This window comes from Lutra lutra, chromosome 2, assembly GCF_902655055.1.
Source record: "Lutra lutra chromosome 2, mLutLut1.2, whole genome shotgun sequence".
Taxonomy (NCBI): Eukaryota; Metazoa; Chordata; class Mammalia; order Carnivora; family Mustelidae; genus Lutra; species Lutra lutra.
Genome location: NC_062279.1, coordinates 92,385,971 through 92,409,686, shown reverse-complemented (window position 1 = coordinate 92,409,686; position 23,716 = coordinate 92,385,971). Strand labels below are relative to the sequence as shown.

Below are 23,716 nucleotides of genomic sequence, written 5' to 3'. Positions count from 1 at the left end.
ACACATACTTGTGTATATATATATGCACACATAAATACACATATACATAATAAATCTTTTAAAATGAAACTTCCTTTAAAAAACAATACATTAAAATATATGCCAATAATACTTTAATAACATTGTTCAGTATCATGAAATCATATACTTCAAAATTACTTATGGAATTTGACAGAAGACCATCAACTGTTACGATAAAAGTTATTTCTACAGTCAATAAACATGTCTTTAATTATGTTAAAATTATCTGTTTTAAAAATATGATAATATTAATTATAATTAAGTTAGATCACCCAGCTATCAATAATGAAGGTGTGAAATTAACTCCATTACATCTGATACTATAGTGGAACTAATGCATGAGGGAAGCAATCAAGAAATAATTGACAATAGTATCCAATCACCATCCCTTAGAAGTCTCCCCAGTACATGGAAGCTCAGAATAAATAATTTTCAAAAGAAAATTATAAGGAATTATAAGGAATTGTAAGGAAACATTCAGCATATGCACCTTTCTTAAACGAGGGCAGACCCGAGGGATATATTGCAAAGAAAGTTGAGAGATTTACTATGTAGAGAAAGGATCTAAAGAATTCTGAATGTAAGGGAAAGGGAGCTAAAATGAGCAAGATAGCACAGTGAGTTTCATCCAGTATTTAAAGAAAAAAACAACAACAACTGTGTGACATCTAAAGAAAAAGAAATTCAGAAAAAGAGTAACTTCAATTTTAATAAATAAGATTGCTGAATAACAATTATAAGGTATAGACCTATAAGGCACAGATGAGAAAAGATGGATAGATAGATAGACAGATACACACAGATACACAGACCAAATCTTGTCCCTCCTATTCTAAATATTATCAGTCAACCTTTGGATAACTTCATTCTTATATTCATGGCTTGTTCCTTCCATGTATCATTACAATTGCTTTTTTGAGAGGCAATTTCAGTGTCTTCCACTATAATAAATTTTCCTTAAATCTAAAAAATTCTTTTGTATCCATTAATTTCTTAGTCACCCAATCCAAAAAATTATATTAAACACTAATACTACAAAATGAAACTATATGTATACATCAATTAACACATAAGCCCTAATTTGTTTCTATATAGACACACTATATTACCTATTCCACTTAACCCATTATTTATTTTCAAGGTTCTTTTTTATGTTTATGTTTATGCTTAAGAAAGTTATCTTATACCTACATAAAATAAAACTGGGCACCTTTTTTTTTTTCCTCAATGAGTTGTCCAATGTTTGTTTTTAAAAGGGGAAGCAGGGGCGCCTGGGTGGCTCAGTGGGTTAAGGCCTCTGCCTTCAGCTCAGGTCATGATCCCAGGTCCTGGGATCGAGCCCCGCATCGGGCTCTCTGCTCAGCAGGGAGCCTGCTTCCTCCCCTCTCTCTCTCTGCCTGCCTCTCTGCCTACTTGTGACCTCTCTCTCTCTCTGTCAAATAAATAAAATCTTAAAAAAAAATAAGTAATTAAAAAAATAAAAGGGGAAGCATATTTTAAAAGTAGGTTTTCTGTGGAAGCAAAGTCAGCATAACTAAGGATAATCCAAAGTAATCACTGAAACTTAGCCTTTAGATCAGCTCCTGGCTTCCACAGTTAGAGGACCTAAAGACAAGTGGCCAGATGGGGGAAAGTCATACTTTAATTAGGAAAATACGGTAATAGATATGTACAAAAGTATGTCTTTTCTCTCTTTCTCTTTTCTGTTTCTGGGGAACAGAAATATGTTGTGATTCTCCATTTAGGTGAAATAAACTAAAACTCTCAGAGATTAATTATCACAGCTTGAAATTAGGTAAAAAATGTTTCTTCAAATAATGTTTGAGCAATGTAAAGCCCTCTATCATTCTTAGTTGCCCATTTCTTTCCTTTATGTCTTTTATTCTTTCTTTTCTATTTTCAAGGAACAAATGAAGGAGTAAGGAGTAACAGTACAATTTATAATATGTCTTGTTTTTTTTTCAGCTTTGTTCCAAGCCATTATGTTTTTATTGCTCTGGGATGGAGAAAGAGATAATCCCTACCGTTTTAGGAGACAGCAATCAGTGTAAAGAACAAAGCTAGTGTGTGCTTTCATGTCTAGATTTTATTTCGATGTACAAATCCACATTCCTTCATGCTTCATTTAATCCTTCATTTTCCTTGTTAAATGTCAAAATTGTGCATAAAATATAGGCATTAAAGTCATAAAATAACTACTTGAAGATTTTACTTAAAAGAACTGAAAAGAGAGTGTTATCAACAAAACCTATCCATGTACCTGTTAGGAACAAAATCAAATTGTTGGTATACAAGCTATGAAAGAATATCTAATGTCCAAAAGGAGGCAACTTGAGTGAAATACACTATACAGACTATAAAGAGAACTTAACAATGCTCGTTGTTTTTCAAAGTTCTAATTTAAATATTGAGCAATATTTAATTTACATGAATTAAAGAAAAACTGGGTTAAAATGTAACCCAAGCCCAACAGTTCTTAATAAAGCTCTATAAACACAAATAAAAAAAATATAAATAGTTTTCATTTTACTTGTGTTTTTTCACTGGAATTTTATGACATGAAAAAAATATTTTCTAATTTCACTTTCTTCTAACCGCAAAACAACTAACCAGAAGAATACTTTAACAAATGATATTTTCTAATGAACATTGGCTTGCTTTAGAATGGTGCTGTCTTTTTAGAATTAATCACTTTCTGGGACGCCTGGGTGGCTCAGTGGGTTAAAGCCTCTGCCTTCGGCTCGGGTCATGATCCCGGGGTCCTGGGATAGAGTCCCACATCGGGCTCTCTGCTCAGCGGGGAGCCTGCTTCCTCCTCTCTCTCTGCCTGCCTCTCTGCCTACTTGCGATCCCTGTCTGTCAAATAAATAAATAAAATCTTAAAAAAAAAATTCTTAGAAATAATCACTTTCTATGTACAGATAACATGCTGACTCATAAAGAACACTAGAAAGTTTAGGACTTTGCTTTATGAATCCAGACACTAACTAAACAAATGTACTAAATAACTATACACGCTTGGTCTGAGCAAGGCATAGAGAGTAGAAGTTGAAGGAAACAGCACTTTGTTCCTAAAGAGACACACAAGTAGAATTACACAACGAAGTTTTGAGTGTTATTAGGGAGATAAGAGCAAAGTGCTAAGGAAGAACAGAAGGAAAGCAATCCTACCCAGAGGGTGAAGAAAGACTAAAAAACATGAATTGGAGTCTCAACGAAATATATTTTGAAAGTCCAGCACTTGCACGAAACTCTCTGTCACCATTTTAGATAACTGAAACTGAGAGACGTTAAAGAGTTTCTGAGGATTTCAATTCACTTCATCATTTCATGGTGATGAAAATAGCATATACCTTTGCAGTGTTACCATGAAGATTTTTAAAAGGCCTATCACTGCAAAAAATAATAAATAAATAAATAAATACAAAGACATCGAGCAAACATTAATTACCATCTGTGTATCTTAATTATTCGTTATAGTCTATACTGGATGACTGCTACACAGATTAAAATGACTATACTAGACTATAAAAACTATGAACACGTTACATTTTTTGTCCTTTTGCCACCTCCATATTTAAGAGCTATATATCTATTATCTCTGTATAATCTTTATACACACACATGCATATATACAACCTTCATTTTTAAATACATATATATATATAAACTACCCTAATATACCACTGGGTATATGAATGAATGAATGTACCATTCATTAATAATTCAATTGAAAATTTTCTAAGTAAAGGCTTGAAGCAAGTGAGATAGATAATGATAATAGTAGTGAGGGACACTTTGATATAAATGATATAATTTTACAATATATAAAGAAGAATAAAAATTTTAAAAATTAATGAGTACAAGAAGGGACAAATGCAAATTAAGGAAACCTTGTCTAAAACTAGAAAACTCTCTCAACAATCTCATGGCAAACAGTAAAATGCCCATAGCTAAATTTGCAAAACTTAATCCACAGAAAACCAGACACTTACTAAATTATGGCATCAGTAGCAATTCAAAAAATTTAAAAAGAATCTTGAAATGTTTTCTAGTCACCCACACAGAGATACATGGCTATTATAAGAATATAGGGAATATATGGGAATATATAGAATATATGGGAATATATGGGAATATAAGAATATATGGGAAGTCTCCTTCAAAATGAACTGAAATATATTTGCATTAACAGAGACAAATATCATTTGACTATGATTACAAGATCAAAAAGTCCTTTCATAGTGAAATATAAAAATTATATTATTTAATTTTACTATTTATTGAATTGGGAATTGATACAATTTAGAAAACAAATTTTTAAACTCTTGGAAGACATAAATACCAATTTCCAGAAGTATGTCAGAATTTTTTCCCTTACAACAAAGCTCCAAGATAAAAAAGTCATGGGGGGGGGGGGAAGAAAACACACATAAAAAAACTGATACTTTCATAACACTAATCTCATATTGAACAGGCATTTAAATATAGCTCTGCAATTTTTAAGCACAAAATAACACTGCATGTGAGTATTCTAAAAATGTTAGGCTTCATACTAATCTTAGAGTACTGACACAACTATGGAAGAGAATTAATTTTATAAAACAATAAAATCTTTTTTTTTTCTTTTATTTTTAATTTTTTTATAAACATATAATATATTTTTATCCCCAGGGGTACAGGTCTGTGAATCGCCAGGTTTACACACTTCACAGCACTCACCATAGCACATACCCTTCCCAATGTCCATAATCCCACCCCCTCAACCCCCCTCCCCCCATCAACCCTCAGTTTGTTTTGTGAGATTAAGAGTCACTTATGGTTTGTCTCCCTCCCAATCCCATCTTGTTTCATTTACTCTTCTCCTACCCCCTTAACCCTCCATGTTGCATCTCCTCTCCCTCATATCAGGGAGATCATATGATAGTTGTCTTTCTCTGATTGACTTATTTCGCTAAGCATGATACCCTCTAGTTCCATCCATGTCGTCGCAAATGGCAAGATTTCATTTCTTTTGATGGTTGCATAGTATTCCATTGTGTATATATACCACATCTTCTTTATCCATTCGTCTGTTGATGGACATCTAGGTTCTTTCCATAGTTTGGCTATTATAGACATTGCTGCTATAAACATTCGGGTGCACGTGCCCCTTCAGATCACTATGTTTGTATCTTTAGGGTAAATATCCAGCAGTACAATTGCTGGGTCATAGGGTAGTTCTATTTTCAACATTTTGAGGAACCTCCATGCTGTTTTCCAGAGTGGTTGCACCAGCTTGCATTCCCACCAACAGTGTAGGAGGGTTCCCCTTTCTCCGCATCCTCGCCAGCATCTGTCATTTCCTGACTTGTTCATTTTAGCCATTCTGACTTGTGTGAGGTGATATCTCATTGTGGTTTTGATTTGTATTTCCAATAAAATCTTAATCAAACTTGGAAAGCTATGTACAGTTTTTATTTCTTATAGGCAATTACATTTTAATCTAAAAATTATTAGTCAAAAAGAAATTTGAGGATGAAAATTATCATTTTTAAAAAAACTTTTAGATCATATTGTGCAGCGCTTAAGAATAAAAATTGATGAGAACTATTGTTGTCTACATCTTCTGAGAACCAAGTAATTTGAATAATTTCAGTAGAGTATTTATTCAGTTTCTAATATATAAAGTGTTATGCTACTTAGAGAACACAGACTTTTTAAAGCTCTAAAATTATTAGTTTTTAGCTTTTTAAACAGCTCATTTTCTTTTATAATTTAATATGTTGTGAAGTATTCTGCTTAAAATACATGCTAGATTCTTCTTTCTGAGATTGTTCAAAATAACTTAAGAAATTTCCTAAGATAAATATGTAGTTCTTTCATTGGCTTCTACCAGTCATTATATTATTCTTTGGAAAGTTGATAAAATTTGGTAACTCTTTCATTTTATTTCTATAAAGTTATTTAAATTTATTTTTTAAGTTTGCAGGGTGCCTGGTTGGCTTAATCGGTAGAGCGTGCAACTCTTGGTAGTGTCATGAGTTCAAGACTCACACTGGGCATAAAGATTACACAGAAAAAATAAAGTAAATAATCTATAAATAAAAATACTTTTTAATTAGTCTATGTTTTTAAGTTTGAGTAAATTAGTAAAGTATTATTTTATAAACATAGACAAAATATAACCGGAGGGCATCCATATCTCATTTAAAAGGATCAACAATATATTTAGAAAAAAGTATTCTTAATTGTGTTTCCTCTATTTGCTAGGTTACTGAAAAAAATAAAAAACAGAAGAAGAAGATTTGGAGCATTCCTAAAGAACACACTATAGCTTAGAAGCCTATGCCAAGTAGGTGTGTACCTTGTATTTCTGAAATATTTGCATCTTCCAAAGTGATATTTAGAGCAATATTTTCCATTGGCATTTTCCTACTATAAATATAGAGAATAGTAGTTCAGCAGTCATAGAAAATATTAAAATGTCTCTAAAGGGCAACGTGGTAGCTATCAATAGTCCAAAGCAAAAAGGAAAGAGTGGAGACAAATGAGAAGCAGTTATTCTTAAGTGAAAGGATGCAATTTATTTGCTGAAACATAATCCTCTAAATGTGATAGTAACCCCTGATTTAAGTCTCATTTTATATCAACAGATATTAGTATCATTAATTACCAAGATCTAGGATTTTTATGTCATTTTAAAGACCAAAATTTAAGTATGCAATAACTATCTACTTAGCCAACATTCTATTATGAAATCTTTTATCTTTCCAAATGAAACTTCTATGAATATCAAATGCACTTATCATCATTAAGAATAAAGTGTTTCAAAACTGAACTTTTAACAAGGGTCAGAAAAGGTACAAAAAAGTAAATTTCCCCAATTTATTTATTTTCTTTTTATATTAGTGTCTATGAGGAAAGAATTATCTATTAAAATTTGAAAAGGTGAAAACACTTCATGAAATTACATAATATACTTCTTTGCTTCATATATTCTTTTTTTAATTGGGCTATTAAATGACCTGTACCATTAGTGTACAACATAATGATTTGATATGTACACATACTGTGAAAATGATCACCATAACAAGTCTAATTAACACCTATCATCATACATAGTTTCACATATATTCTTTTCTACTTCCCATATTCCACTACTGACATGATTTTTTGTTTGCTCTTTTTTTTTATTTTTGAAGATTTTTATTTTTTTATTTATTTGACAGAGAGAGAGATCACAAGTAGAGAGGCAGGCAGAGAGAGAGAGAGAGGAGGAAACAGGCTCCCTACTCAGCAGAGAGCCCGATGCAGGACTCGATCCCAGGACCCTGAGGTCATGACCTGAGCCGAAGGCAGAGGCTTAACCCACTGGGCCACACAGGCGCCCTGTATTTGCTCTTAGGAAGATTTTGATACCCTTTACCTTTGTTTCCCCATTGTTGTCATTATATATATTTTACTTATAAATTCAAAAACCTTGAAATAATGCAGAACTGCTGTTAATGTACCACAATTAGTCTGATTTTAGAAGTCACAAACTCTCTTTAAAATGTTTTCATATTTTATGATAAAAACATTGATTTGTTTGCCTGCTTGCTTGTTTGGTTTGCTGGGGTTTTTTCCACCCTAATCTGTATTTATCTATATTCTAACACTATTTCCAGATAAACTGACACCAACATTGATTACACCAAAAGTTATGGACAACCGCACAGACTTTTTTTTTTACTCTATTTTCTCCTTAACACACAAATCATATATATCTGTCCATTTTAGAACATGTTGGAATAATTCAAACAAACCAACTGTCTGGGGCTTTAAAACAACACTAGATAGCAGCAATTCAAAATTAATCTACTGGACAATGAACTTAAAGAGATGTTGTCTAGTATGAATGAAAAGAGAGGGAAGACTAATGTGACCTCTAAACACCTGTATCTTTGTTGACTACAAACTGAAAAAGGATAAAATGGTAAAGGAACAGAAGAAATGTTAATAGTAAAAAAATGTTAGATGCAGTACTTTTACATTTCTTTGTTTTTTTGTATTTTGTGATCTGCAATTTTAAATGTAATTGTTCTTACAAATGACACATCTGGCCCCTCCATGCTTCTGTTTTCTATGAAATAAACCTCTCCCTAGCTGCTTTCTGAATTAACCCCAAAAGAGGTACAACTGGTGGCTTGGTTGTAGCAAAATAATCCAAATATTTCTTTTAGAGAATGCCCTAAGACATCAAGGTATTATGGAACAAGAAAAGTCATAGTTTTATTAACCCTTTGCCTTGTTTATAGCTATCATTAAGATCTGACAAGAATGCTTCTGTTGTTGGAATTAGGATACCATTTTGTTTAGTTAGAAAAAGGACTGCAACAACTTCAGCAGGGGCAATACTGGCTATCAAGACCTCGAACTTGAATAAGCAGATGGTGTGAAAAAAATAAAGGCAAGACCGTTGAATAATCTGCATATATCATTATGAATCCAGAGCCTTATTCAAAACCAACAGATAAGCCACTGGAGGGAAATGAGGAGCTTGATGCAAGCATTGTTTACTGTATGTCCCACATTTCACCACACATGCCTGCTCTTTGCTAAGTAAACAAATATATTTAAATAGGCAGTAAATAGGAGCAGCCGGAGTTTGAGGGAAGGCATCATTTCATGTTTAGAGACAGGAGCTTTTGATTTTGATGAAGTCCCAAAAGTTGATTTTCACTTTTGTTTCCTTTGCCTTTGGAGACATATCTTGAAAGAAGTTGCTGTGGCTAATATCGAAGAGATTACTGCCTATGTTCTCCTCTAGGATTCTGATGGATTCTTGTCTCACATTGAGGTCTTTTAACCATTTCGAGTTTATCATGTGTATGGTGTAAGAGAATGGTCGAGTTTCATTCTTCTACATATAGCTGTCCAGTTTTCCCACCACCATTTATTGAAGAGACTGTCTTTTTTCCACTGTGTATTTTTTCCTGTTTTGTCAAAGATTATTTGACCATAGAGTTGAGGGTCCATACCTGGGCTCTCTACTCTGTTCCACTGGTCTATGTGTCTGTTTTTATGCCAGTACCATGCTGTCTTGGTGATCACAGCTTTGTAGTAAAGCTTGAAATCAGGTAATGTGATGCCCCCAGTTTTATTTTTGTTTTTCAACATTTCCTTAGCGATTCGGGGTCTCCTCTGGTTCCATACAAATTTCCGGATTATTTGCTCCAGCTCTTTGGGTAAATTCTCTAGTAGTTCATGAGTAGGAAGCAGGTGCTTTTTCACTAGGGAATTCAGTGGACATACATTTAATATGTACTTTGCACACAGTGGGCACTTAAAACAGAGTATCAAATTATGTTCTTTTTGGGGGATTTTATTTATTCATTTGAGAGAGAGAGAGAGCATGAGAGCTGAGAAGGTCAGAAGGAGAAGCAGACTCCCCATGGAACTGCGAGTCCGATGCGGGACTTGATTCCGGAACTCCGAGATCATGACCTGAGCCAAAGGCAGCCACCCAACCAACTGAGCCACCCAGGCGCCCATCAGATTAATGTTCTGTAACAAGAGCACTGGTTCACACATGGGGTAATAAGAGGTCTTAAAATGTGACACTAACATATAAATTTCATAGCTAACTTTATTTTTAGAAAAATAGGATCTATATATTGACAAAGGAGTTCCTAATAATAAATTGGTTCTCAGTTACAGAATCATTAATTCATCACTTGCTGAAAGGCTCTTTTTTTGAAAGACTCTTGAAAACTTATCATTAGAGTTATGTGAAATATAAAATGTAAGCAAAATTTTAAAAATAAAATTTTAGGGGAAAATGATGACTAATTTCAGTGCTTGCCTTGATTGTGCCTCTATTTAATGACCTTAAATGATATCACTACTTATTTAATGTGAACTATAAAACAAAATAAGACTGGTAAAATATTTAAAACATATACAATCAATTTTTGTCTATTTGATTATTTTTGTGATGTGAATATGAAGATTTCAGGAATATAAGGTATGGCATCATTGTTTTGTGGAAAACATTAATCCTTTGTTATAAAGAGAAAAGACTAGGAATTTATATCATCTAAAATTTACTGAACTTGTCAACACTATTGAAATAATATTACACCAGATAACAGTTGGTGGAATAATCACATCAAACCACTGATTTGAAATGAAGGCAGTAGGCTTCATACTTTTTACTTCATACCTATGCTATATATTAGGTTTTCTGAGTATCTTCTTAAAATAAACCTTATCAAAAATGTTAATACTCTGCATATAACAACTTTGTAAATGGCTGTGTTTCTGGTTTCTGGTTTGTTGTTTGTTTTTTACTTTTAACCTAATCAAAATACACATTAGGACTAAATTACAGCAAGTATATTAAAACCCATGGCCGGTATATGTGCTAGATAGTATCTATGGCTCACAGGCACTATCTCTTTTTTTTTTTTTTTCCCTCCCCAATTCTCTCTCTGCAGCTTTCCCATGAATAGAGTGTATTTTCTGACACAACTGAGTTTGCATTTATCTATGAGACGTGCAGTAACCAGTGGAATGAGGGTAGAGGTGCCAGAACGCTAATTGTCAATTCATCCTTTAAGACACATTTCATCAGGGGGCACCTGGGTGGCTCATTGGGTTAATCCACTGCCTTCAGCTCGGGTCATGATCTCAGGGTCCTGGGATTGAGCCCCACATCGGGCTCTCTGCTCAGCAGGGAGCCTGCTTCCCCCTGCCTCTCTGCCTAAATAAATAAAATCTTAAAAAAAAATAAAAGACACATTTCATCATTTTTTAAAAAAGATTTTATTTATTTGAGAGACACAAAGAGAGAGAGACATAGAGCACACACACAGGGAGAGGGAGAGTGAGAAGCAGATGCCCCGCTGATCAGGGAAGCCGATGTGGGGCTCAATCCCACGACCCTGAGATCATAACTCCAGCTGAAAGCAGTCGCTTAACTGACTGAGCCACTCAGGCATCCCACATTTCATCATCCTAACTCATCCTCTTATCTGACTGCACTCCACCTTAAGAAGAGAATTCCTGAGTAGCAGCTGATGCCAGAATGTGCAGATGGATAAAGCACACCTGACCCGCGCCCTTAGCCAAAGCCAAGTTAAGGTGCTTTTGCTGGTTTCAGAAAGCAAGGGAAAATCATAGTCAGTGAGCTCAGAGACGCAGCATGCAGTTGTTTGTTCTGCAACATTAGTGCAGAAAACCTACTATAGTCATTTTATTTTTCTCTAGCTTTACACTTACTTTATTCCAAGTTATTGTAACATTATACATGTTTATGTTGTAGTACTTTTAATCTCTTGTGGAATGCAAAAAAGTTAAAAAAATCAAACTACATTTTAAACTAATTAAGCATTGATTATGTTTCATGATTAAACAATCCAGTGCCACAAAAATGCTATAAAAAGTTCTCCAAAATAGTTTGTAAAAGAAAATTATTTAAGATAGCATTCAAAAAATTCTATATCTATTAGTAGTATGTTTTTATTCTTAGTTATGAGGAGAACATAGTAAGAAACAACTCTTCCTGGGCCATACAGATATAGATAGATAGATAGATATAGATTGATGACTGTTTGCTTTGTTTTTGTAGTGTAATATAGGAACTGTCTCACAGTTAAATAAAAACAGTCCTGTCTGCATAGCACCATGTTAATTGAAATTCATAAACATACTAGACCACAGCCTCACTTTTGCATGGTTCTGTGGTAACTGAAATTTGATCAAAGCAAAGGCATGGTTCCAATATGCACAGCTTTCAGTAACATGATACCATGCAAAATGAGGAGTGCTGGCATTGTTGAGCATTTTTCAGTTAGCAAAAAATAAGTTTGCAGAATTACTTTTATTTTTAGCACTTTAATATTGTTGCCTTAGAAATCATAATAAATGATTCGTATTGGTCTTTCTTCCATTCTGTGTATTTGATGACTTTTATTTTCTTCAGGATTTCTGTAGTTTCAATTTCTTTCAAGGAAAATATTGGTTGAATTAATCGTGGTTGACTAAACTTAGTAATGTTTGAATAAATGACCAATACATTCAATTTAAAGGTTAACCAGAGGATCTCATAAAAATTTGGAAAAATGGAAATTAGTCTCACCTCAGAACTGAGTACAAATCAATTACAAAAAAAAATAGAACCTACTTGCCTTTTATAAATATCAACATGTAGGAAATCTATTGATAAATTTACTGCTTTCAATTCTATTTTAACTGTGGGTCAGTGCTCCATATGTAATGCATTTGATTTAAATTTCAACACGTCCATACAAATATTATTGAGTGAAATAATTTCAAGAATGAATTTTCTATTTGCTGCTTTTTAATAAATCTGTCAGAACTCATTTTCTGAACAGAACACAATGATTCTTCGATGCTTTTCAAACTGTCCCTCACTAGCTCTATAACTATCACCATAGAAACTGAGGCCATTCTTATAAAGCCTCTTTAATTGTTATGTCTTCAAGTAGAATCTATCATACTTTCATTGAGTCACTCTGGACCTATGTTATCTAAATTATGTTCCGGCAATATTGTTAAAGTTACATCATGACATAGGTCCCACTTAATCTTTGAGAGGTTTCTGTTTATTTTTAAATGCTGAGCAGATACCACACAAAGACATTTTTACAAAATATATTAGAATGGACTCCTTTCCTGAGGAAAATAAAACCATGAATTGACCTTAATTAATTTTAATGTCGGACTGTTTTGCAGAAGTAAAAGAAAAAAAAGGTTTGAATTGTCTTGTCTCCCCATTCTATCCCACTGCAGGGACCCGGTAACTATAGAAATATCTATTTATAATCTAGAACCCCACATTGAGTAACTGTGAAACTTTTACTTAATGTCTTGGATCCTCAACCTCTACATCTGTAAAATGATGACCTCTCCCTTTTACTTAGCACTGCCATTAAAAATAAATGATAATATGGAATAAGCTACGAGTCATTATTCATTTCTGTTATTATTATTATTGCATGCTGTTTCTGTTTACTTTTTTTTAAAGTACCCATATAAAAATTAGTGGGCATCATCTAGCTCAAACACAATTAATTCTGTAGAGTATTATTTATTTGGGGAAATGACTTATATGTTTTGCTGGCATTAAATACATTGTCATCTGCTATTTCAGGCTCTCAGTTGCCCATAATAAAGTGAAGTAAGTGTCAATGCAGCTAAGCTGCAGCTACCTAATAGGCTGATAAATGTCCATTTCCAAAGTAAGTAGCCAAGGAGCACCTGGGTGGCTAGTCAGTTAAATGTCTGTCTCTGGCTCAGATCATGATCTCAAGGTCCTGGGATTGACCCCACATCAGGCTCCCTGCTCAGTTGGGAGTAGGCTTTTCTCTCTCTCCTTCTGCTCCCTGCACTGCTTGTCCCTCCCCACTCAAGTAAATAAAATCTTAAAAAGAACAAAACACAAAGTAAGTAGGCAAAAGTAGCAAGTCTTAATAAGCTAACCAGTTTAGAAGATTAGCGTCAAATTGGCATTAAAAGTGGTCATGCAGTCCAAGTCACATTCATAACAATAGTAAGCTTTTGAATTGTTCCTTATAATTTTTAAAGCACTGTTATTTAATTATACAGCCTTTGGTTAGATTGCTGGATATTAACCATTTCAACAAGAAGTGACAAATGTCAAAACTTTAAGTGACTTTTCCAATGTAGAATCCAATTATCTAAAATTGGAGTAGGAGGTTATACACTCTATGAGTGTACATAAAAACAGTTATTTCAGATTACAACTGGACCAAGATTGTGAGAGTAGAGAAGAACCAAGTCATTTCACTGTTTAGATTTTTAGGCAGGTAACGCTGAAACTAGATTAATATCAGGAACTAGAAATTATGACAGCAACTGGAAAAAAAAATGCCAAATGAGAACAAAGAGAATCTACAGAAATCAGGTACCCAAGCAAGGAATACCAGGGCCAGAAATCAAGGTAAGGCATACAGGCAGCAACAATGCTGTATGAGGAGCTAGAAAATAGTATTATTTTGAATCAATGGTTATTTAACCCAGGAGACCCATGTTTTTGTCTACGGCAAGAAGTATTCTAAAGTACAGTGGACCGTGAGTTGGGACCATGAGTTTTTAAGTATAGGGAGTTGATTAAATGGCAGAATTTTATTTTAATTGTTATCTGAGAAAAGCAGCTGTACTCAGAGAGGTTATGTAGTTTGCTCAAGGTCAGCAAACTTTCAAGACACAAAACAAGAATTTAGAAGTCCAAAATTCCCAACAATTTCCCACTTCACCCCAGATCAGTGAAATCTCAGTCGCTATTACAAGGATGTTGTCCCTAAGACTGAGCTCTTTAACACTGCCCTGTGTATTTCCTAAGTAAGTCTTAAAAAGTAGGAACCTTAGGGGCACCTGGGTGGCTCAGCGGGTTAAAGCCTATGTCTTCTGCTCAGGTCATGATCCCAGGGTCCTGGGATCGAGCCCCGCATCAGGCTCTCTGCTCAGCAGGGAACCTGTTTCCCCCTTTCCCTCTGCCTGCCTCTCTGCCTACTTGTGATCCCTGTCTGTCAAATAAATAAATAAAATCTTAAAAAAAAAAAAAACTTAAAAAAAAAAGTAGAAACCTTAAAATAGCATACTAGTTCTCTCTACCTAGCAGGTCAAAATAAGAGGATTTTCACTTAAAAGACTGAAATATAAGATACTGAGATCCATTTTTAACACTTGAGATCATATTCCATTTCTCCATGTGGAAATATTTTCTCTTCATCCTTCCTCAGTATACTGGTGTTAATGACCCTGTATAATATACTGAAACATGAATCAAGAGAGTATGTTCTTTGAAAGAAATAAAAGTTGAAAAGTGGTTTTAGTTATCAGAGAAAACTTAATCATGGATTTGGAAAATTATCTACCCACATCATTAATTTTTAATCCCAGAACTCCATAAAGTACAGGGCATTCTCATTATCCCAGTATTTATTATCCAAGTCCTCATATTTATGATTCTGTATAGAGAAGTAAAATCTGCCATACAATAAAATATTCACAAGTGAACTGACTTATAAAATGAATCCTCTCTCAAATACTCTCTTCCATTCTTATCCCCATTCTCAATGCACTGTACTTGAAAGATGATTTTTACATTAATCTAAAAATTTAACAGGCTTTGGAAAGGTCAATATAATCCTGATGTTTTCTTGTGAGTGTGATACACTTAAACAGAATTACATACAATTGAAATAAGGAATGTCATAGCTCAAAAGGTATCATTCTATACCATCCTATATCGCTCAAAATACATTACCTTTCCCAAAGTTGTAATTATCACCTTAATGTTGTAAAATATAAGGTAAGCAAGCATATTATCTTCTTGTTCTCTCAGTTCACAGCTACTTAAATCTTTTCCCGTTATTTCTTATAAAATTTTTGTCTCCATATTTACTGGGCTCACATTTAGAGAAATTTTTCTTATACGCATTGTATTTGGATAGTGCAACTTTCTTTACACATAGATCTTGGACTACATGGGGGGTTTAAATGATCCTGTAGTCTAGTCACTCATCTTAAATTTCCTCACAAATGGTGGTTCAGGGACAGGGAATGTGTTGACATCTCAACTACAACCTATATAGACAAATATTCATTGTTTCAACTATTTGTGTCCGTGTGTGTGTATGTGTTAATATATACAAAATGTAAAATTTACAGTTTTAAACATTTTGAAATATGTACTTGGGTGGCATTATGTACATTTACACTGTTGTACCACTATCACCACTATCCATCTCCAGAACTTTGTTATCTTCCCAAACTGAAGCTGCACACACATTAAACAGTAATTCCCCACTCTGTCTTACCCAGCCCCTGGAAACCAGCTTCCACTCTCTGTCTCAATGAATGTAACTACTCAAAGCACTTCACAGAAGGAAAACCATATAGCACTTGTCCACTGGTGACTGGCTTCTATCATTTAACATAATGTCTTCAAGGCCCACATTACATTACAGCATGTGTCTGCATTTGCTTCCTCTTTTTTTTTTTTTGAAGATTTTTATTTGTTTATTTGACAGAGAGAGCTCACAAGTAGTGGAGAGGTAGGCAGAGAGAGAGGGAAGCAGGCTCCCTGCTGAGCAGAGAGCCCGATGCGGGACTCTATCCCAGGACTCTGAGATCATGACACTTTGGATGTACACATAGTACTGGAATTGTTGGATCATATAGTTATTCTATGTCTGATTTTGTGAGGAAACACTGTACTGTGTTTTACACCAGCTGCATCACTTTCCCATACTTTTAAAAAAGAATTTCAGATATCACTGCACACATATTAAATGTTGATGGGTTCTGGCTTGAAGTGGCAGTCTTGCAGCTGACCAACAAACCTCCCTTTAAAAACTACCACTTCACGGGGCACCTGGGTGGCTCAGTGGGTTAAGCCTCTGCCTTCGGCTTGGGTCATGATCCCAGGGTCCTGGGATCGAGCCCCGAATCGGGCTCTCTGCTCAGCAGGAAGCCTGCTTCCCCTCCTCTCTCTCTCTCTCTCTCTCTCTCTGCCTGCTACTCTGCCTACTTGTGATCTCTCTCTCTGTCGAATAAATAAATAAAATATAAAAAAAAAAAAAACTGCCACTTCACGCCAGAAGCCATCAACATTTTTATTATGTGTGCAATGATATCTGAAACTCTTTTTTAAAAAGCACTGGACACTTATTAGGCATCTGCCTTCGGCTCAGGTCATGATCCCAGGGTCCTGAGATCAAGCCCTGCATCAGGCTCCCTGCTGGACAAGAAGCCTGCTTCCTCCTCTCCCACTGCCCCTGTTTGTGTTCCTTCTCTGACGGTTTCTCCCTATCAAATAAAAAAACAAATTAAAAAGAAATAAAGTAAGGGTGTGAGCAGTGCAGAAAACAGCACATCTGTAATCCACTTCTACTCATGACTTCCATGAGCTTTTATTTTAAAGACAACGAAACCATAACCTATTCCACAAATTTTTGATGTATAAAACATAGACATGATTGCATGGTTTCACATGAATAATTAGTGTACATTTGTTATTATTCTGTCATTTTAATGGCTCAGAAGTAATATTCTCACTTAATAAATTCGTGGTTTTGGATTAACTTACATATTTCATTGGGTGGTTTTGATATTGTTTTTGAAAAGTTGTGCTGGGGCACCTGGTTGGCTCAGTCAGTTAAGTAACAGCCTTTGGCTCTGGTCATGATCCAATTGTCCTGGGATCAAGCCCTAAATCAGGTTCCCCACTCAGGGAGTCTACTTTTCCCTCTCCCTCTCTGTATGCATGAACTCTTTCTCCCTGTCTCTCTCTCTCTAATAAACAAAAAAAACTTAAAAAAAAATTGTGCTATTGTATTATAAGGTAACATTGCTACATGTCAAGAAGTAGGAATATTTATTTGTAACATAAAGCACCATAACATTTATAAATTTATTTTTATAAATTTGTGTGTATTTATGTAAATTTATATTTTGTGAAATATTTTAATAATTTATAAATTTATTTTTATCATTATTGACATATAATTATGGGACTTCAATACAAAATTTTAATTGAGGGTTCTGGTGATATTTTTATTTTGGGACAAGAGCAATGATCGATGCTTAACATCTATAAATTTAACAAACCCAGTAATATCTCTGAACCTTGAAATTGAAACAATGAGTTACTTTTGTGCCAAAAGAACATTAGATTTACAAAGTATACACAGCAGCTATTTTGACAACAGCATTCTTCCTATGAACACAAAATGATCATATATAAAATACGCACAGGAGAAAAATATGAAATAATTCCCCTGAAGAAACTTATATTCTAACTACCTGAGTCTGCAATTTTTTTTTTTTTTTGCTTTTTTCTTTAGGACCTTTTAAACTGAGTATCTCTCATTTATAATCTAGAGGAGTACTGATATATAGATAGATATAGATATAGATATAGATATAGATATAGATATAGATATAGATATAGATATAGATATAAATAAAAGTGCCTCTGCCCTCTTGAAACTTAAGTCATTTCTCCTGGCATTAGAGATCATCCACTTTGTTAACAGTGGGATAGAGGATCAGTAAAATTAGAACCAAACTTTGTCTTTACTGGTATAGACAAACTTCAATGAATTGGTCCTTTAACTTAACTAGATTTCTGAAGACAAATGGTGAGAGAGCAGTATGTTCAAAATCACCTGGCAATTCATTTTGCTTGCTTCTTAACTTCCATTTTGCTCTCAGCTCAGTTTGTATGGTACACCAAAAAGTAGTTACAGATCTCCTTCCAGGGTCTCTGGGTCATCAGAGGACAACCTCAGGCCTAACAAGTTAGCCTTGTTAAGAAGATAAAGACTATAAAAGATATTGTAATATTGTTATAATATTACCAACCCCATCCCAGTGGTGGGTGAAATACAATCATTTCCAATTTCTTTCTGGGCCTTATGTAGCCTCTAATAATTTATCCCCCCCCCCCCAGGTCAACTCCTGGTGTAGGAGAAAATGTGATCAATAATTAGGATAACACTATAGTATATTTAACAAGTCACTCCATGTTGTTGTTATTTTTTCTTTCTAAGATAAAGAGAAAAACACTTCTTTGCAGCATATTAATCTAATAACCATGGAACTGAATCAAGTATTTAGTTTTAAATTCCAATGGTAGCCATTCACTCTGGGAAAAAAAAAAATCAAACGCCCAGTAATTAATGATGTGAAAGATATGGAAACTCCATTAAATTTAAATCATAAAACTGTTGTCTTTAGTATCAACCAGCTGCTTCCCATTATATTTTTTGACATTATCAATGTTCAGAGAGTAAACTTTCATTCATTTTAAAAATGCTTTCTAATTTGTTTCTTATTTCAATTAAATGATAAAGCATGTGTGCTCAGTTCAATTTAATGCAGTAATTTTCAGGTTTTTTGTTTTAACTGATGAGTATATTTCTCTTGAAATATGTGAATTTTAAATGGAAAAATAGGAAGAACAAGGTTACTTCTCTAGCTTTACTATATTATCCCATTCCAAGTGGACAATCAAGCATTGAATTATTTTCATAATTGTTTATAATGAGATAGAAATAATACACTTAGGATAAAAAGTGTATAAGCCTACCATTCTGAGAATTTCATTGGTCTAATATTGACTTTTGGCATTTATACACTTAACTTAGTCCTTGACATTATTCAGTCAATCAGCTCATGATGGGATAAAAGAAGAAAATTGGAACATACATTGATATTTTACTAAATTACCATCTGGAAAGTGACAGGTTTTAGGTTAGAAGTTTTATATGTGTGTGTGTGTGTGTGTGTAGTTATAGTTTGATGTAAACATAATGGACTAGTTTCTAAATGACAAAAATGTTTAAAAATGAAAATTATAAATTCACTAATACTTAGTTCTTACTGCTTATTTTAACTTTTTGAAATTACATACTACATACGTTGTGATGAGCATAGATGTTATACACAAGTAATGAACTGCTGAACACTACATAAAAAACTAATAATGTGCTTACTATATGTTGACTAACTGAAAAGAAAGAAAAAAAGAGAAAGGAGGGAGGGAGGGAGGAAGGAAGGAAGAGAAAGAGAGGGGGAGGGAGGGAGAAAGGAAGGAAGGAAGAGGGAGGGAGAAGGAAGGGAACAGAACAGAAGGAAAGGAAGAGGAAGGGAGGAAGGAAGGAAAGAAGGAAAAGAAAGAAAGAAAAGGTAGAAAGAAATTACGTAGCACAAAGAAATGTTAAAATGGTAACTTAGAATGTCAGAGTAAGAGATTATAGGATCTTAGAAAATATCTTAAATGCTTCATTGTAAAAAGGAGATAGGAACACAGAAATTATAATATCTACTTAAGGTAAGACATTCAGGTTATGAAAGACTAGGGGTTATAATTCCACTTCGTATATTTTAGTATATTTTCTTTCTACTATATGGTATGGCTCTTTCTGTCAACTTTAAGATGTCAAATCCTTGACACTTTAGAACTTGGCTAACAACCCACATAAAAAGGGATTACAAATAAATTCAATTTAATAAAGTGTAATGAACTACTAGTAAGAAGTACAACATGGTGTTTTTCAGAACATGTATTTAAAAATCTGCCACCATCTTAATTGTGCAGAAATCCCAAAAGTACAACAATAATTTTCAACCATCTCAATACAGATTAAAAACAAAACCAAATGAAATGAAAAATCTCCTTCCAATAAAAGTAGTGAAAGACAAAACAAACAGCTCTACAGTGAAATTTTAACTGCTATAGACTAATGAAACACAAAGAAAATATAAATAAAAAGAACTAATGTAAAAGCACCCTTTAAAAATCTTTTTTATACCTTAGTTTTGTTTAAAAATATAAAAATCACAGTCGTGTAATTGACAAAGTTATGTTATGTCTTGTTTCAAGGTAAGCATAACATTTTTAAATAAAAGAACTATAAAATACTTTGACTTTAATAATAACAGCAAAATGCAGCTGACATTGTTTAGAATGGATTCTCTAGACTGGAAGAAATTTTTTTTTTTTAATTTATTTGACAGAGAGAGATCACAGTAGACAGAGAGGCAGGCAGAGAGAGAGAGAGAAGCAGGCTCCCCGCTGAGCAGAGAGCCAGATGCGGGACTCGATCCCAGGACCCCGAGATCATGATCTGAGCCGAAGGCAGCGGCTTAACCCACTGAGCCACCCAGGCGCCCCGATTGGAAGAAATTTTAAAGATCACTGGGTCCCGTCAAACCTATAATGCTAAATCCACTTCCATCATTTATACCAGATAGTCACATAAAAATTTCAGTGATAGGGGATGCCTGGGTGGCTCATTGGGTTAAAGCCTCTGCCTTCGGGTCAGGTCATGATCCCAGGGTCCTGGGACCGAGCCCCGCATCGGGCTCTATGCTCTGTGGGGAGCCTGCTTCCTCCTCTCTCTCTCTCTGCCTGCCTCTCTGCCTACTTGTGATCTCTATCAAATAAATAAATAAAATCTTAAAAAAATTTTTTCAGTGATAACAAGTCGGTTACATCCATTGACTGTTATAAAACCCATCCTTCTACCCTCATCTATCTTTATATATGTTTTCCTTGTAGGTCCTTCATTATGCCTTTTAGATCCAGGCAGAACCATTAACATGACCTTATTTCTGGTCCCAATAACGAGCCAATATTAAGCTAACTTCTGTGAAAAAGTAAAAACCATTCAAAATCTCAGTTTTTAATAGTTTCTAAATCTGTAAATTCTTTTAATAATATTTTGATGTGCTATATTGCATTTATCTCTTAAAGTATGTGATACGTTCAATAGATACACTGGTACTCCATTGTATTCTATTTCTCTAAATCCATGTTACTCTTTACTCTTCGACAAAATATGGAATTTTAACCTTATTAATAGGAACTTAGTAAAAGTTATTTTCCAAGGAAAGGGGAAAAAAAGATGCTAACACAAAACCAGTAGCTAGTAAAATTAATGACACTCACTAAGTAGGACAGAAGCATTAAAAAAGTTTTCTTTTCTTCTTGTTTCATTTGTGGAGAAGTGTATACGCAGATGAAAAGGTACTGACTGTGTTAATAAGCAGTGAAAAATATTGTTACTTAAGTTCTTCTGTTTATTCTGTTTATCTGCAAATGCTAATCATATTTTGCATTAGTGGTTTATAATGACATCCATATTTTTGGGGTTGTAATAGCCTATACAAAGAACTGAATATGAAAAGAAAAAAAAATGACTGCCTAATTGTCGGTTCAACATTTAGTAATTAAGGCAACTGAAAAGAAAGTATAATTTCTTTCTTTTTTAAGGGGTCATCCTGGATAACTTACTTAATCTTCGTGTGCCTTGGTTTCCTCAGTTGTAACCTGGAGGTAATAATGGCACATGGGAGGGAATTAAATGAGTTAGTACTTGTACATCTACGAATAGTACAGGACCCTTAATATGAACTATACAAGTGCTATTAAATTAATAAATATGTTATTTTAAACATTTTATTTATAAATTCAACAAATAATAATCCAGTGCCTACCATGTATAAAAATTTGTATTAAGAACAGGATACTGAAAAACAAAAACAAAAACAAAACCAGAAAATATTGATAGAAAATATCTATCTTCAAAAAATACCGGTCTTCGAGAGACAGCACAAAATACAGGCAATTATATTTTTGTCAAGTAAGTACCACTAAACAGGTGTTCAAATATTACAGGAGTGCTTGGGAAGTTCATTATTCTACAAATACCTTGATGTTTCCATCAATCATAGGGACTCTTTAATTCAGAGATTTGAGAATATTCATAAATGTTTATTATAGACACCTCTAAAAAATGAAGAAGAAAAGTAGGCTCCTTCACATTTTATAACATGTTTTCGTAGAATTTTACTCCTAAAACTTCTCAGTGAAGTTTGCATTGCCAATGTTTGTTTTACAGAAGACTATGGTTTAGAAATACCAATAGCCTTTCCTTGTCCCAGACATGGGAGTCAGGTTTCCAGACTCATAGGTCAGAGATCTTTCTTTTCAATCTGTATGATAAAATTACATTGAATTTTAATTCCATGTGACATCTTCAAAAATTACTATTATTCAAATATTTACTATATTAATATTAACAGTGGCTATGCATTAATCAAACCTCACTGTATTTTCAATCTGATAGTGTCAAACAACTCCAATGGTTGGCTTTACATTCTCAATCAGATAATGTTTTTACCTCAAACACAAAAAAAATTAATCATATTCTCCAGTATTTTTGAATACCTATTCTTAATATCCTACATATTACAGAAGATTTTAAAAAGGCATTATTTGTTGTAAGAGAGACTTAAATATAACCATGAAAAAGTATAACACTTCCTCTAAAAATAAGCAGAAAATCGCATGTTATGAGTTGGTGAACTTTAGGAAATCTTTAAAATCATAAATTCCATACAACATCATGTATTTTTTATAGGCCCTCTGCCCTATTTTCATCCCCAACTTTTTCATACATGAGATATTAAATTAGTGCTTTTTATTGTTTTTCTTCTTTGTGCCCAGGATTATTACACTGAAATACTGAGTACTTAGAACAACTTTACAGAGCAGGTGCTACTACTGTGTTTATGTTTTCTGTGAGAATACTTGACTTCAATAAAATTAGCAACTTGCACTCTGTCATCAGGCTACTAAATAGAAATATGTTAGATTTCAAACCTTTTCATTTTTCTGCTAGCCTATCTGCCCTGGGAGGGGGAAAAATGGTAGATTAATACTGAATTGCTTATAGCATTATCAAGTAATTTGTGATCTCATCTACACTACAGAATAAATTCAAATGAAGTATTTCATTTATCTGAAACCTGAATGTTTCCATGGGGTGATGTTAGCAGGTGCAGTTGGAAGTTGCATAAGAGTGAGTTGCACAACAATGGTGATGTGCCTCCCGTCTTTGACAGCCGTCTGATAAGTTGTATTTACATTGCACGATGAGGACTACAATGGTTTGGTTACTGCACTGGTGAACGGAAACACTTCAGTCATCTTATCAGGCTGTCCCAATTTATCTGAATAATAGCAATTGTGTGTTCAGTGTATAAAGGAGGATTGTCAAACCAGAAGCCAATGTTATAATACGATTTCTTGACTTGACAAATTGTCTGCACAAGCGACCGGTTATTACGGCTCACTAAGGAGCAATAAACAGCAGAAAAATGAAATAACAAC

The 23,716-nt window shown here is 33.9% G+C and overlaps 1 protein-coding gene across 6 annotated transcripts in view; it reads right to left on the bottom strand.

Annotated features, from left to right (window-relative positions):
* CCSER1 (coiled-coil serine rich protein 1) overlaps window positions 1–23,716 on the bottom strand; it is a 760,495-nt gene that overhangs the window by 416,214 nt on the left and 320,565 nt on the right. Inside the window, exon 7 of one of the 6 annotated variants that reach the window (XM_047717990.1) lies at window positions 21,817–21,871. The exons of the other annotated variants lie outside the window; for them this stretch is intronic. Coding sequence (XP_047573946.1) covers window positions 21,832–21,871 — 40 coding nt within the window. The 3' untranslated portion in view covers window positions 21,817–21,831. Of the gene's footprint in view, window positions 1–21,816; window positions 21,872–23,716 lie in introns of those variants that run through there. 6 annotated transcript variants of the gene reach the window in all.